Source organism: Dendrobates tinctorius, unplaced genomic scaffold (assembly GCF_039654945.1).
Source record: "Dendrobates tinctorius isolate UK_male_01 unplaced genomic scaffold, ASM3965494v1 ptg000011l, whole genome shotgun sequence".
NCBI lineage: Eukaryota > Metazoa > Chordata > Amphibia > Anura > Dendrobatidae > Dendrobates > Dendrobates tinctorius.
Genome location: NW_027361679.1, coordinates 27,613,231 through 27,629,789, shown reverse-complemented (window position 1 = coordinate 27,629,789; position 16,559 = coordinate 27,613,231). Strand labels below are relative to the sequence as shown.

Sequence of the window (16,559 nt, the reverse complement as noted above, 5' to 3'; positions counted from 1 at the left end):
GTTCGTTTTGGAGGCACCACTCATTTCCACAGTGCCGACCTGGGGAACGAGGTTATGTATGTGAATGTTTAGTATGCGCTGGTAACGCTTCGCAGCACACTTCCACTGATGTATTGAAGATTTGGCGTGAGCACCGCAGATTATCACCAGTCTGCTCACTACAGGGATGTACCCCTTAACCTCGGGGAACCCCAGACAGCACCATGGGGATCACCAACTCCACCCACCTGTCTGGGTACGTCCGCCTGTATGAACAAGTCCCGCCCCCCGCAGCGACTCTAGGGGGCACTTTGCCAGAGCCGCAGGGACATGGAGGAAAAATACACTCGCTGTTCGCCTTCCTTCACACGACCAGGAGGGGGCGGCTTCTTCGGTGGTATTGAAGATTTGGCGTGAGCCCCGCAGACTATCACCAGTCTGCTCACTACAGGGACGTACCCCTTCACCTCGGGGAACCCCAGACAGCACCATGGGGATCACCAACTCCACCCACCTGTCTGGTTACGTCCACCTGTATGAACAAGTCCCGTTCCCCAGCAGCGACTCAAGGGGGCTTTTGCCAGACCTGCAATTTGCCAAAGCCGCCATTTTGATTTCCTGGTTGCCTGAGCAGAGGCCCCAGACCCTGATAACTGCTGCTGCAGCAGCTCTAACACACCTTGCCGCTCCCCACTCACCTCAGTGAGGCCCGGCAGCAATTACTCACAGGTCTCCACATGGCCAAAGCTCACCAGAAAAAAAAAAGTTGGGTTGGTGATAATGCCACGGTCACGTGTGTCTGGACGCAGCGAGTACCGCAAGGCGAACCCATATGACACACGTGACCCTGGATACACCGCCGCCAGTTGGGCGAATTTAAATAATACGACGTGCAGCTGGATACACCGCCTCCAACTGGCGAATTTAGGTATTACACGTATACATACAGTAGTCTGGAAACCCCACCTCCAGTAAGGCGAATTTAAATAATAAAGTGGGAACCTGGGTAACATTAACAATGGTGGGCCCTGCAATAGGGAATAGGGAAGTGGAGACCTCCTGTACTCCCCTGAGCCAGTGTCCCTGCACTGCTAATGTTCCCTATGCCGGTTCCGCACCGGGCTACGCACAGGAACCTAAAAACCCTAGCTCGCCCTGAACCTAAACCCTCACTAGGGAATTGGTCGGTACGGAAACTAATCCCACCACTGCACTAAACACACATGAGGGAAAATGACAATACAGCGGAAACACCACTTAGCTTTGCTCTGTTGCGTATGCTCCTAGCAACAGAGCCCACCACCTGTTTGCATCTTCCCCTCCACTCGGATCCATCACCATAACTGGATCCTTCACCATAGTGCAGCCTTGGAGCAGAGTCCACCACCAATTGCAGAAGTCCAGTAACAGAGTCCCAAAGATGAGTTCAGCTCCTACCCAAAAAGTCAAGCATGCTTGAGTCCAGCTCTCAGCAACCAAGTCCCGCATGCTGAGTGCAACTCTCTCCATAGTTGTCACTCCACCAAGCCATGCAAACTCTTCCTGCCGACACCATAAACTGTGACTCCACCACGCCATGCCAGCCCTTCTTGCAGGCCACATAGCTGCCACTTGTCCCCTCTGGCTGGGCTGCGCAGGACTCATGTTCAGCTCCTTCCTCACCCAGGCTTGCTTCCCAAATGACGAACACAATATCACCAACAGTGATTGAACACACCTGGCTCTCTTTTATAGAGCCTCACACATGATTTGTAATTAAGTGCACATTAAACCAAAGAAACTAAAGTGCACTACCGCTCACCACCACCGGGGCAACTTAGAATGAACGACACCACGTGTAATAATTCTAATGGCCACCGGGGGCAATCAACCCACTTTGGCACCAAGCCAAAGGAAACAAAATTCACTTATCCATTTAATCTGTCAGATCCACGCTGGATCATGACAACTTCAAATGTGATGTGGTCCGTAAAAATAAAATGGTGTTGCAAAAATGAGAAATCGCTGGTCAATTTTTAACCCTTATAACTTCCTAACAAAAAAAAATTTTGGTTCCAAAATTGTGCTGATGTAAAGTAAACATGTGGGAAATGTTACTTAAGATTTTTGTGTGCCATATCTCCGTGATTTAAGGGCATAAAAATTCAAAGTTGGAAAATTGCGAAATTTTCAAAATTTTAGCCAAATTTCCGTTTTTTTTACAAATAAACGTTATATGAATGAAATTTTACCACTAACATGAAGTACAATATGTCACGAGAAAACAATGTCAGAATCACCGGGATCCATGGAAGCGTTCCAGAGTTATGGCCTCATAAAAGGACAGTGGTTAGAATTGTAAAAATTGGCCCGGGAGTTAACGTGCAAACCACCCTTGGTAGTGAAGGGGTTAAAATCAGCTGAAATAAACTTTAAAAAAGATTCTGGAATTACCAGCTAAGCACTCCAGCCTCATCCATGTCCAAGAGATCTAGTTAATAATGTATGTAGTTTGTATTGTGAAATCAGGTGAAAGATCTACATTGATAATTTCACCAATGGATCTTATGACAATTTTTTTTTCTTAAAAAACTTTCAATACAGTGTAAATGACAGTTAAAGCAAATTATTTATTCCCTAAACCTATCATTTAAATGAATGTACACAGAAAAATAACTTACTTTTCCAGGAGCACATTCTGTGCCATCGAGAGGAGGACCTTTCTTGGTCTTGCAAAAGTAAGGGTTATCAGGATGGCTGCACCATAATTGTTTGCAAGGGTCGAAAGTCCGAAACTGAAAGAAACGATGCAAGTTATTTCATAATAAAGATATCACATATAATTATACGTTACTAACCTCAGGCATTTAAACTTATGAACAGGAAATGTGAGAGACAACGTACAGCTGTGCACATTTTGTAGCCCACACCAAAATCGAACCGACACTGTTCATCCATTGAGTAGTTAATTCCTGGGAGGTCTGGAAGTTTAGGCCAATCATGTTCAAAGGGGTCATCCAGAAGACAATCATATAAACTGTAAAATACAAAAAAGATAATGAAAAAAGTGTAAGACTGAGTATGACTCTCTTTTTAAAGTATATAGTATGAAGTCTCAAAGAAATGTTTCACTACTTTTATATTCATGACCTGTCCTTAGCGTAGCTCATCACTATCAGATAGGTAGTGGTCCAATGCTTCACACCCCCCAATCGATAAGCTGCAGTGCCGACAGGGGACGGATGTTCGCAGTAACGGAAAAGAACAGCACAGCTGCTACCAACTGTGTAGTGGCTCGGTAATAAGAATCACTCCTATGCAAACAAGGGCAGATCTACAGCACTGAAAACGATTGATCGGTGGGGGTACCGCATCTCACGCTCCAATCAACCTGATATTGATGACCTATGTAAAGGTCAATATAAAATCAGTGAAGCAACTATTGAAACCAACTGAATTTTCAAAAAGCATTTGATATATCAGTGACATTTAAGTTTTCATCTGTTTTCTGTAAAGAAGTTTTGATATTTGGCTCTAAAAACAAGGGACAGAAATGTTTAGCTGAGCTCTACCTTCCTTAGAAAGGCGAGAAACTGCACACAGGTGTGGGGAGGAGGACCCCCATATAGTGATTGGGCAGGAACCAAGGGGACCGCCATCAGAGTTATTGAAGGAATCACATCGGGAGGATTACAAAGGGAGACATGCGACTGAGGTTGTCAGGGCAACAGGGGGCGGGACTAGGGTAAAAGGAGCAGGGGACGCGCTGAAGTGGCAGTTGGGGAAGAGAGAGAGTGAAGCAGGACGCAGGGTGACTTGCAGGGGCACCGAGAGGAGCCTGCGAGGAAAAAGCTGGACATTTACCGACAAGAGAGACGTGAGAGACTGTTCCCAGAGACTGCTCCCCGCTCCCGTTCTGAGAGAAGCATCCCCGCTACCCCCCCGCCTTGGTGAGAGAGGAACTTTACCTCAGGTTGTGGCCGTGAGTACCCGTAACCAGGCCACAGAGGCCTGGGCACTTGCCCCCAGCCTTCCCCCATCACGCCGACCCGGCCGTCACCGGCCTGAAGATACGCCACCTCGTCACAGGCGAGATAAAAGGCTCGCTACCCTGGCTTTGGGAGAGACTCCTTGATAAAGGACGGCTACAGGTCATCTGGGGAACTGCGTCATCACCGCGCGCCACCTCCATTTCCTTCAGGGCCTGTTGCGCCCCAACGGCATCGCTTTCTTCAGGGCCTGTTGCGCCCCAGCGGCAGCGCTTTCTTCAGGGCCTGTTGCGCCCCAACGGCATCGCTTTCTTCAGGGCCTGTTGCGCCCCAACGGCATCGCTTTCTTCAGGGCCTGTTGCGCCCCAATGGCATCGCTTTCTTCAGGGCCTGTTGCGCCCCAACGGCATCGCTTTCTTCAGGGCCTGTTGCGCCCCAACGGCATCGCTTTCTTCAGGGCCTGAAGATACGCCACCTCGTCACAGGAGAGATAAAAGGCTCGCTACCCTGGCTTTGGGAGAGACTCCTTGATAAAGGACGGCTACAGGTCATCTGGGGAACTGCGTCATCACCGCGCGCCACCTCCATCATTTCCTTCAGGGCCTGTTGCGCCCCAACGGCATCGCTTTCTTCAGGGCCTGTTGCGCCCCAGCGGCAGCGCTTTCTTCAGGGCCTGTTGCGCCCCAGCGGCAGCGCTTTCTTCAGGGCCTGTTGCGCCCCAACGGCATCGCTTTCTTCAGGGCCTGTTGCGCCCCAACGGCATCGCTTTCTTCAGGGCCTGTTGCGCCCCAACGGCATCGCTTTCTTCAGGGCCTGTTGCGCCCCAACGGCATCGCTTTCTTCAGGGCCTGTTGCGCCCCAACGGCATCGCTTTCTTCAGGGCCTGTTGCGCCCCAACGGCATCGCTTTCTTCAGGGCCTGTTGCGCCCCAACGGCATCGCTTTCTTCAGGGCCTGTTGCGCCCCAACGGCATCGCTTTCTTCAGGGTCTGTTGCGCCCCAGCGGCAGCGCTTTCTTCAGGGCCTGTTGCGCCCCAGCGGCAGCGCTTTCTTCAGGGCCTGTTGCGCCCCAACAGCCTCGCTTTCTTCAGGGCCTGTTGCGCCCCAACGGCATCGCTTTCTTCAGGGCCTGTTGCGCCCCAACGGCATCGCTTTCTTCAGGGCCTGTTGCGCCCCAACGGTATTGCTATCTTCAGGGCCTGTTGCGCCCCACCGTCATCACTTTCTTCAGGGCATGTTGAGCCCCATTCCTTCCCGGGGAAGCGAGACTTCAGGACAGCCGTCTCAGCGACCTCAAAGCGGCAACGCTCACCAGCAGTCCCTGGAAGGCTAAGTGGCATTAGAATTTGGATAGGATTGTTGAGTCCCTGCGTGGACTGTTTGTTTGGTTCTTAATTGTATGTTTGTTCAGACAAGCCCAGTGGCTAAAGCTAGATAAAAGTTATTTTGCAAACCATCAGTCGTCTAGTGTCTCGTCACTGCATCCTGCGAACCTGCTCAACCCTACACTTGGCGTAGTTGGCAGGATGCAGTCTCCGAGCGTAGACGGTGGTGGCACAGGTCAGGGGGAAGCTGTAGACTCTGTAAATAATGAGGGCCCCCGTACTAGCATTTCATTGGGGGCCATGCTGAACAACCTGCCTAGATTCTCCGGCTCCAATACTATGCTATGGAGCTGGACAGAGCGAATGCGGGGGCTTTTTCAGATGCACCCAATGACCCCTGACCTGGAAGCTGAAGTGGCACTCATGGCCCTAGACGGGAAGGTTCGGAGGTCAGTGATGTTGAAACCTCCGGGGCACCGCAACACTTTTGAAAAGGTGTTGCAGATAGTGGAACAGACCCACGGGGATCCCACTAATGTGGGAGAATTAAGGACCAGTCTGTTTAGCCGGATGCAGGCAGAGGGGGAGACGATTACTCAGTATATGAATGTACTCCAAGAATTGCATACGGCTATTGAAAGAAAAGACGGGGTAGGGGTAGGACCTGTTGACATTACCCTACGTGACCTACTGGTGACTGGACTGCGAGATCCACTGATAAAGCAGGCATTACGGGAACAGATCAGAATGAATCCCCAATAGACTGTTCAGAAGTGGGAAGTCAGGCACGGGTTCGGGAGCAAGAGCAGGGGATGGCGGTCCCCGTGGGGAAGGTCCGAGGTGTGGAGGCCTCCTCGAACACAGTTGAGGAACCTCAGTGGGTGGAGGAGATGAAGCGAGAATTGAAAAATATTAAGAGCGAGTTGGCTGAAGTAAAGAGAAGAACCGAACCGGAGACTGGACGACCCAGTGTTAATCCCGGTCCCTGGGGGTCACGCTCTCCGCGGGGTGGTCAATCTATACCGGCCCGGTGTTATGAGTGTGGAGAACCAGGCCACTTCACCCGAGAGTGTCCGCGGCGTGGGAGATACCCACCCCGGCGGCCATTAAACTAAAGGGCTCCGGGCTGGGAGGACGCCGCTTGGAGCCGAAAACCACAACTAGGGGTGGTGGAAGTCCCGAAGATTTGGTAGCAAAGTTTCCGGTGGTTTGGGCAGAGGCAGAGGGCCAGGCCGTCCGGTGTCTGGTGGACACGGGGTCACAAGTAACCACTATTCCCGCAGCGTACTTTCAACGAAACTTTCCGGAGGCAGCAAGGCCTCAGTGGGGGCCCATGATTAGACTAGTAGCCGCCAACCAACTGCCGGTCCCGGTTGCCGGGGTAGTGTGGGTGCAGGTGACGATGTGCGGTAAATCCCTCGGCCGCAGAGGGGTGGTGCTGACTCAAGGAGAAACTGATCAACGACACCCCGTCACCCTAGGCATGAATATTTTAAAAGAGTTTGGTAACCTGTTGCTTAATGATCCCACACAAAGGACACTGAAGCAGTGGGGTTCTCGCACAGCTCAGGGACAGGTATTCCAGCAGCTGGTGCGAGGTGCGCGGGTGCATCGGGACTGCCAGGAGGGGGAGGCTCTGGGCAAGGTCATCACGTCAGCGGCACCCCTGCTTGTGCTGCCTCCTGGACAGACAGTGGTGGCCCTGCCAATTCGGGCCCCGATACCTTTGGAGGGCGTAGAGGTGCAGGTGGAGCCGTGTCACTCAGAGCACTTACCTCCTGGCATACTGGTGGCCCGTTCCCTCGCTACGGTGCGAAAAGGAACCGTCCTGGTCCGCAGCATTAACCTTGAAGACCAAGATACCATTCTGAAAGCACGGACTGTACTGGCCAAACTAGTAAAGCCTTTAGAAGAAGTGCTGCCCGCTCCAGCGGTTCAATTACGAGTACACCCCGAGGATCCTTGGGAGGTAACAATACGAACCTTACAGGCCCACGAAGTCTCGACACAAGAGAAGGGCCGAAATATTTTGGAGCAGATGCGGGCTGAGCTTTCTGGACTAACTGCGGCCCAACTTTCACAAGTAAAAGCATTGCTGGGACAGTACCATGAAGTATTTGCTAGCCATGAGGACGACATTGGGTGTACCACCGCCATCACTCATGAGATCCCCACAGCAGGAGCGGCCCCTATCCGAGAACGATATCGACAGATCCCGCCACAACTCTATCAAGAGGTGAAAACTTTGCTGGCTCAGATGCTACAAAAAGGGGTGATACGGGAAAGTCAAAGCCCTTGGGCGGCCCCCATCGTGTTGGTCCGGAAGAAAGATGGTACACTACGATTCTGTGTGGATTATCGTAAATTGAATGCTTGCACTATTAAAGACTCATACCCACTGCCCCGCATAGAAGATTCTCTGTCTGCATTGGGCAAAGCAACATATTTTTCGACCCTGGAGTTGGCCAGTGGGTACTGGCAGGTGCCCATGTCAGAAGAGGACAGAGCTAAGATGGCGTTCATAATGCCCATGGGACTGTTTGAGTCTAATCGAATGCCATTTGGGCTGGCCAACGCCCCCGGGACCTTTCAGCGATTGATGGAGCGATGTCTAGGGGATCTCAATTTTGAGGCCACGTTGATCTACCTGGACGACATCATTGTCTATGCCGCCTCCTTCGAGGACCACCTGAAGCGGTTGGGACAGGTACTCAGCCGGCTGCAAAAGTACGAGTTGAAGGTGAAGCCTTAGAAATTCCACTTATTTCGTTCTCAGATTGAGTATCTGGGTCATGTCGTTTCGGCAGAGGGTGTGAGGCCATCCCGGGAGAAAATTGCTGCTATCCAGGAATGGCCTACCCCCGAGACGGTGAAAGACGTGCGGGCTTTTCTGGGGTTAGCTGGATATTACCGTCGTTTCGTAAAGAATTTTGCATGTCGAGCTCGAGCCCTGCATGACCTGCTGAAGGGGGCTCCCGCTGGGGCCAATGGGCGAAAAATCCAGTGGCAACACCCTCAGGAAGAGGCCTTCCAAGATCTCAAGGCTGCACTCTCGGATGCCCCAGTGTTGGCTTATGCGGATTTCTCTCAGCCGTTCATCCTGCACACTGACGGGAGTCTTCACGGGCTAGGGGCTGTGTTGTCACAGGTTCAGGATGGCCGGGAGAGGGTGATCGCATATGGAAGCCGTTCACTCCATGACTCCGAGCGTAACCCTGACAATTACAGCTCTTTTAAGCTCGAGCTCCTCGCAGTGGTGTGGGCTATGACTGAGAGATTCACAGAGTACCTAGCGGGTTTCGAGGTGGTAGTGCGAACTGACAACAACCCACTGGCTCATTTGGAAAACGGGGGGCTTTGGAGCAGCGATGGGTGGCTCGAATGGCGAAGTACAATTACAAGATTATTTACAAAAGAGTAGCCGAGAATGTTCATGCAGATGCTCTCTCCAGGATTCGACATACAACTCCCGGACAGAATCGAGACGAAGAATTAGAAGGAGAGGAAATACCATTCGCTCTTACCGCTGCTGTGCTCACCAATGTTGATGCAAAAGTATCTTCCCCAGAGACCCACAGGGGCATCCTGGAACAATCTCGGGATAAGTGGATCCAACAGCAACAAGAAGATGAAGAAGTTGGACTTCTCCGGACATGGGTCGCCGCTGGTCAATTACCCACTGATACTCAACAACAAGCTTTGACCCAAGACCTGTCACTGATGCTGCGACAATGGGAGAGACTGATTATCCAAAAGGGACTACTGTACCATAAAATCACTTCGCAAACAACCTCAACGACTGTTTGGCAGGTGTTTACGCCCGGAGCTCAACTACACGAACTGGCTCGAGAGGCTCACGAAAAAGGGGCCCACTTTGGAGTCAAAAAGACTTTGCAATGGTTACAACAGAAAGTTTATCACCCACGCTTGTCAGCTGTTGTGGACGAAGTTTGCCGTACCTGCCGCTTATGTGAATTGGCCAAACCGCCTGCTCAGAGGGCCGCAACACAGACGATTGTGACTTCAGCATCCTTTGAGCTCCTGACGGTGGATTATCTGCACATTGGTCCTGCATTCCAGGGATACGAACACTGCCTCGTCATGGTGGATCATTTCACCAAGTTCGCTGTGGTCACCCCTACTCGAGACCAGACCGCGGAGTCAGCCGCCACCGCAATTTGCAGAAACTTATACAAGTGTACGGCTGTCCACAACGTATACATTCCGACCAGGTAGCATGTTTTTTGGGGAAGTTATGGAGGAACTACATCATCTTTATGGGATTGATAAATCCCGGACCACACCATATCACCCGCAAGGGAATGGGGCTTGTGAGCGATTTAATCGGACATTGATTCAAATGCTACGGACTCTGGAGAGTGACAAGAAAGCTCGTTGGCCTGAATATGTTTCTGAATTAGTATGGGTTTATAATAATCGGGTACATCGAGTTACGGGCTATACTCCTTATTTCCTGCTGTTCGGACGAGAGGGTAAAGGGATCACGGAGGTAGAGTTGGACCCCGAAGTGCCTCGGCCCTGGACAGGAGTGTAGTCTTGGGTCATCGCCACAGGTTGCAAACTCTTCACCGAATTGTACATACCAAACTTCAAGACTGGGAACACCCAGGGAAGAATACAACCTCCCCTCCCCATCTCCAAAGCGGGGACCGTGTGCTTGTACTAGATCAACGCCCCCAGAATAAACTGGAGTCACGTTGGGAAGAGAGTCCTTATCGGGTACTACGCCGTATCCATCCAGAAGGACCTGTGTACGAAATACGGCCCGAGCAGGATGAAACACTGCCCACCCGCATTGTGCATCGTAATATATTACGCCCATGTATTTCCACCGACCCGAAGCAACTGGAACCCGTCCCGAAGACATCCGAACCGGAGTTCATATGCTGGGACTCGGACGATGAGGATTTCCCTCCAGTTCCCAAGGGCCCTCCACCCAATAATGAGCCAGTTGACACAATTAACCCACCGGCATCTTGCAGCCCACCGACGTCCACCACCCCAGAAGATTCCACCCCAGTCGAACTTAGACGCTCCGAGCGGTCAACAGTCGGCAAACCCCCCCGAACGGTATGAACAAGACCAGTTCGTATGGCAACGAATATTGACACCTTTACAGGCCAATCTCAATAGACTAACTCCCTCGCCTGAGGACTGGCGAGCTTACAGGGTGGGGGAATGTGGGGAGGAGGACCCCCATATAGTGATTGGGCAGGAACCAAGGGGACCGCCAGAGTTATTGAAGGAATCACATCGGGAGGATTACAAAGGGAGACATGCGACTGAGGTTGTCAGGGCAACAGGGGGAGGGGCTAGGGTAAAAGGAGCAGGGGACGCGCTGAAGTGGCAGTTGGGGAAGAGAGAGAGTGAAGACAGGATGCAGGGTGACTTGCAGGGGCACCGAGAGGAGCCTGCGAGGAAAAAGCTGGACATTTACCGACAAGAGAGACGTGAGAGACTGTTCCCAGAGTCTGCTCCCCGCTCCCGTTCTGAGAGAAGCATCCCCGCTACCCCCCCGCCTTGGCGAGAGAGGAACTTTGCCTCAGGTTGTGGCCGTGAGTACCCGTAACCAGGCCACAGAGGCCTGGGCACTTCCCCCCAGCCTTCCCCCATCACGCCGACCCGGCCGTCACCGGCCTGAAGATACGCCACCTCGTCACAGGCGAGATAAAAGGCTCGCTACCCTGGCTTTGGGAGAGACTCCTTGATAAAGGACGGCTACAGGTCATCTGGGGAACTGCGTCATCACCGCGCGCCACCTCCATCATTTCCTTCAGGGCCTGTTGCGCCCCAACGGCATCGCTTTCTTCAGGGCCTGTTGCGCCCCACCGGCAGCGCTTTCTTCAGGGCATGTTGAGCCCCATTCCTTCCCGGGGAAGCGAGACTTCAGGACAGCCGTCTCAGTGACCTCAACGCGGCCACGCTCACGAAACCAGCAGTCCCTGGAAGTCTAAGTGGCATTAGAATTTGGATAGGATTGTTGAGTCCCTGCGTGGACTGTTTGTTTGGTTCTTAATTGTAAGTTTGTTCAGACAAGCCCAGTGGCTAAAGCTAGATAAGTTATTTTGCAAACCATCAGTCGTCTAGTGTCTTGTCACTGCATCCTACGAACCTGCTCAACCCTACACTGGCGCTACAAAAAATTCTATGAGCCTTTCCTTGTCTATCGGAGGGTGGCAGCATTTAGCTGAATATTTGTGTCCCTTTGTTTCAATGAGTGACTCAGCACTTGGACCCTCATTGATCAAAACTTTGGATATGTCACTATCAAGTGTCAAATTTTTTTGAAAGTGCAGTTATTCTTTAATGATATAACTTTTATTTTAGCTTAAACTAGTGCTAGTCAACCCTTTAGATTAACTTAAGGCTGTATCATACTTATTTGTAAAAAACTGATAAAAAATACATAAAAATGCTTATTAATACAACACGACTATCGATCAGCTGACCTCGGTGCAATTGGCAGCTTCATGTTAGTAGTTAAAGAGATACTGTAGCAACTGATCACGGGTAGGTAAAAAAATAAACATTTCAATACTGTTAAAGTCTTTTTTTTTTACATTAGTCAAAGTCTTTCTGGAATAAGATAGTTAATACAAGTTCTTACTGTATGTGCCTCTTTAGCTCTTGACCACTGCACCGAGACCAATGGTAACGATGGAATGCTGCTTGCACCAAAGGGGCCATGACACTGCCCATGCTTGTTTCATCTCCACACCTATTTCCTTGGCCATCATGTTCCATTCCTAGTCTACAATGATAAATAAATGGCACAGAAAATCAACATATAAGCCATGAACTGTTTACATTATCACAATTTATGTGTAACATATGTACAGTGCATGTACACAATTAACATCCTTGTGAACTACTTTGAGTATGCCACATGTACATAAGACATGGAACTGTCACCCTTTTCACATAAAAAGTTGAACTGGAAGTGAATATTTGAGAATTATGTTTGCTACATGTTGTACGATTCTGCACTATGTATAACTGTATACTGTATGATTGATGTTACATAGTTATGTAGCTAAAAAAGAGACACAGGTCCATCAAGTTTAACCTCTCTCCACCAGTTATTCATCCTTTATCACGATTATTTATACCCCACAATGCAATTGATTGTGAGAAAAGTATCCAGCCCTTTTTTAATGTTATAGTAACTGTCACTACTGCCTCTTGTGGTAAGGCATTCCACAGTCTGACTGCTCTAACTGTAAGGCTATGTGCCCACGTTGCAGAAATGCTGCGGAATTGTCCGCAGTATTTCCGCAATTCCCCGCCGCAGGTAAAACGCATGCGGAATTCGCATGCGTTTTCCCGAAAAACAGCGTTTTTAGCTTGCAGAATGCTTGCATTTTTCCAAGCGATTTGAAGCATCGCTTGGAAAAGTGATTGACAGGTTGGTCACACTTGTCAAGCATAGTGCTTGACAAGTGTGACCAACTTTTTGCTATTGATGCTGCCTATGCAGCATCAATAGCAAAAGATAGAATGTTGAAAAAAAAAAAAAAAAATAGGGATATACTTACCCTCTGTCGGCCCCCGGAGTCCACCCGGCTCTCAGCGCCGCTGTCAGCAACTTCCGCTCCCAGGGATGCATTGCATGAATGACCTCTGATGACGTAGCGGTCATGCGACCACGATGTCATCAGAGGTCATTCGCGCAATGCATCCCTGGGAACAGAAGTTGCTGGCAGCGCCGATTAGGATCGGGAGGACTCCGGAGACCGACAGAGGGTAAGAATATCCCTATTTTTTATTTTAATTCTATTTTTTACAGGAATATGGTACCCGGGGCATGGAGGAGAGTCTCCTCTCCTCCAGACTCTGGATACCATCCACACATGAAGCGCTGACTTTACGCATGGTGGGCATAGCCACATGCGTAAAGTGAGCATTTCAATGCAATCCTATGGTGGCTGAATCGACGCGATTCTGCAAATTTAATGGACATGCTGCGGATTTTACTACTATGCGATTTTGCAGCGGAAAAATCCAAAGCATTGGCACGGCAATTGCGGAATCCCAAAGGACTGCATGGGAATGTGATTTTTTTAGACTTTCCGCAGTGGCAAAAACGCAGCAGAAAAGCTTAAAAGAAGCAACGTGGGCACACAGCCTAAAGAATCCTTTCCTACTTTGATGCTGGTATTGCCTTTCCTCCACATGTAATGAATGTCCCTTGGTCCTTTCTAAGGTCTTTGGAAATAAAAAGGCACATGCCAGTCCTTTGTATTGACCAAACTAGTATTTATACATAAAAATGAAATTTTGTCTGTTGCCTTTTTATTCATATTATCCCATATACTGTACCACATAAAGAATGTAATATATAGTAGAGTGTAGTGTAGTCATCACTGATTACAATGTACAGTGAATTTTAACTTACACATGTCCAGTTTCATGTGCAACTACAAATGCTGATGAAAATCCATCCTCATGGTTCAGTGTGCAGCTTCTTACGGGATGACACATACCGGTGACTGGAGCATATCCTGTGTTCAGAAACAAACCCGTTATAGATTTAAATATAATGAACGTGACAAACCAAGGCAACTAAGTTCTTACACACATAACAGTCAGAAAAATGTATATACAATTTGGGTATTGACCCATTGGTAGCCGCACTATTTATGATTCTCATGATCTCGGGATCTTGATAAACCCCATAAATATAAAATTTTCACCATGCTAACTGAAGATCATGTTGGTTCTACTGGGAAGCAATTTCCTAATCATGAAACAATCACTTTCACTGACGCTTATGATCTTTCTAGACTGATAAACTGGAGAAGAAGCTAGATTTATACATGTCAATGTCACGATAGCATGATACAACCCTCTACAAACACCTATGTGTCATGTTTAGAGGGAAGGCAGTAAGTTAGATTTTGTGTGGTTAGTGTTCAACCTAAATTTCAAATTTTAAATTTGCCAATAATTTTACTTTGTTTCTCAGTTGGCCCTTGGCAAGGAACCTACTTGAGTACAATGTTAAAGAGGTGTTTATATTACTCACAAGTTATTTTTTGCTTTGGTGTTTTGGTCTTGACAAAAAGACTTATGTTAGGATTTTTTTTACTCAAATATTAAATAGCTAAAGGGGTTGTCTTCTCATTATTAAATTAAACTGGTGTTATGAATGTTTTCACACTCACAGCAGGGAAAGCCGCACCTACACCCAACTGGTCCCTGTACAGATTAAAAAGGCCCTAGCTGCACAACTTAAAAACACCACCTCAAACCTGGATACCTAAAAGTCCATTGACAAGTTTCTTGTACCTCCTGAGGAACCAGAGGAAAGGTCGGAACACACTACCAACAAGGGAAAAGGAAAGTGTGAGGAGAGATACGCAAAACCAAGGTGAGAAATTAAGACACATTCAAATAAGGTGGAGGGGTGAAGGTTAAGGCCTGTTTCACACTTCCGTTTTTTCAAATCCGTCAAAATCCGTTGGTTTCCGTAAAAAAACGGATCCGCCATTTTTTTGCAGGATCCGTTTTTTTTGTCCCATAGACTTCCATTAGTGGTTACCGCGGATCCGTCAAAAAAACGGATCCGTTTTTTAAAAACGGATCCGTTTGCATCAGTTTCCGTCAAAAAAACGGAAACGGATCCGTTTGGCGGACACAAAAACGGAAGTGTGAAACAGGCCAAAATAATAGGAACTAGTAAGACCTCTCAAGAACCTAACAGTGGTAAAATGAAAAGGTGCTGGGAGGGAAAGCAAACCAACTTACTGCAGGAAAATAACTGGAGTTTACCCACCAAGGTAAATCTCCAATATAAATACGTGGAACTCCTAAATATACATCCACCAGGAAATATATCCAGCAAGGAAATGCAGATAAGGGACACTATATAAAACCTCACCAAGAACGTGAAAGGGCAAAACCTAATTGGGAAAATGGAAACCACCTGGAAAGGAGCAAACCACGAAGGGAGAATAAAGACAATGGACGAATCAGAAATTAAACAAGGAAGTAAAAGAGCAAAAGCTCAACAGGTAGAAGAACCGACCACAAAGCAACAGGTCACTGGATCAAATCCTCAAACCGAGCTATGCAATCAGTTGGTTATTCAAAGATGTGGCCATTAAAGAATGTGACACTGTAGGATTTTGAGGAGTTAAAGTGATGTTTCCTGCTAGCTTCCTTGTGATTGCTGCCATTCTATGCATTAGATCGCTGACCAGTTAGTTAAATGGTTAGTACGTAACACTACATTTCTACTGTAGGCCTACGATATCGCTGGCTGTACCTTCTCAGTTGATCATCGCAAGACCCTCTAGCCAAACTCCTTGCAAAACAGCTCAACTTTAGTAGAGGAACCAATGTTACGTTTTTTAATCATAATAATAAACCCTCAAAGGACTTCATTCAGTGGATGATTTTAACAAATTTTATTTATTTTTTCAAATAACAAGTTTATTATTTTTACCTTGCATTCCAGCAGGGCCAAAATCTTGTCTAGTGAGAAAAATGGCATGATCATGATGTTCAGAGTGGTTTAGGTCAGACTTCTGTTGCTGGAATGCCCAGCGACACACATTGTCAAGGCTTCTAGATGGATTACCTCTTTCAATCAAACTGATGGACTGTGAAAAAAAAACATGAACGATCATGCGATTTTTTTTGTAGTTATGATTCAATGCATGATAGCACTACAATAAAGTATACCATAGCTGCAGAAATACTTAATGTTGGTGCTGTATGGCAGTCATTGCTGCTGTGGTTTTGTGCTTGTGAGTGGTGTGGCCAAGAGACATGGGGGCATGGCCTTGCAGAATGAACTGCTGGCATTCTGTCGCTTTGGTAGTGACCGGCACACAACACCGCACCTTTTGAGTTAGGAGCCCTCTGAGAGGTTCGCCGTCACATGGCTGTGGGCTTCATACAGTCTGATCAGAATATTAAACTGAGAATCTCATGTTCAGTTTTGTAAATTTTAACCTGGCGGCATTAGATCAACATATGATTTTTGGATGTGAGGAAGTCTTTTTTTCTATTGTTATAGTCTTACTAGATTATGGCCCGATGCTATCGCATCGGGAGGATGCGATAGCATCACACCTCTTGCCATGTTAACACTCAACACACACACTCCTCAACACACACTCCTCTCACCTTTCACCATCTCCACTCACTCTTTCACTCCACATACGACCCCTTCTCTCACTCCGTCTCTCATACTCACGCCGTCATCGCCGCTGCTCCACGATCCCCGACATCTTCTTCCGCCGGCGCCATCCTGGATCCAG

General features: G+C 48.4%; 1 protein-coding gene across 1 annotated transcript in view; it reads right to left on the bottom strand.

Moving 5' to 3' along the window:
• The window catches only part of ADAMTS3 (ADAM metallopeptidase with thrombospondin type 1 motif 3), a 278,244-nt gene that overhangs the window by 78,992 nt on the left and 182,693 nt on the right, over window positions 1-16,559 (bottom strand). Inside the window, exons 7-11 of the mRNA XM_073590493.1 lie at window positions 15,740-15,896; window positions 13,688-13,793; window positions 11,900-12,043; window positions 2,863-2,995; window positions 2,640-2,753 (exon numbers count right to left, since the gene is read on the bottom strand). Of these exons, the coding sequence (XP_073446594.1) occupies window positions 2,640-2,753; window positions 2,863-2,995; window positions 11,900-12,043; window positions 13,688-13,793; window positions 15,740-15,896 (654 nt within the window). The remainder of the gene's footprint in view (window positions 1-2,639; window positions 2,754-2,862; window positions 2,996-11,899; window positions 12,044-13,687; window positions 13,794-15,739; window positions 15,897-16,559) is intronic.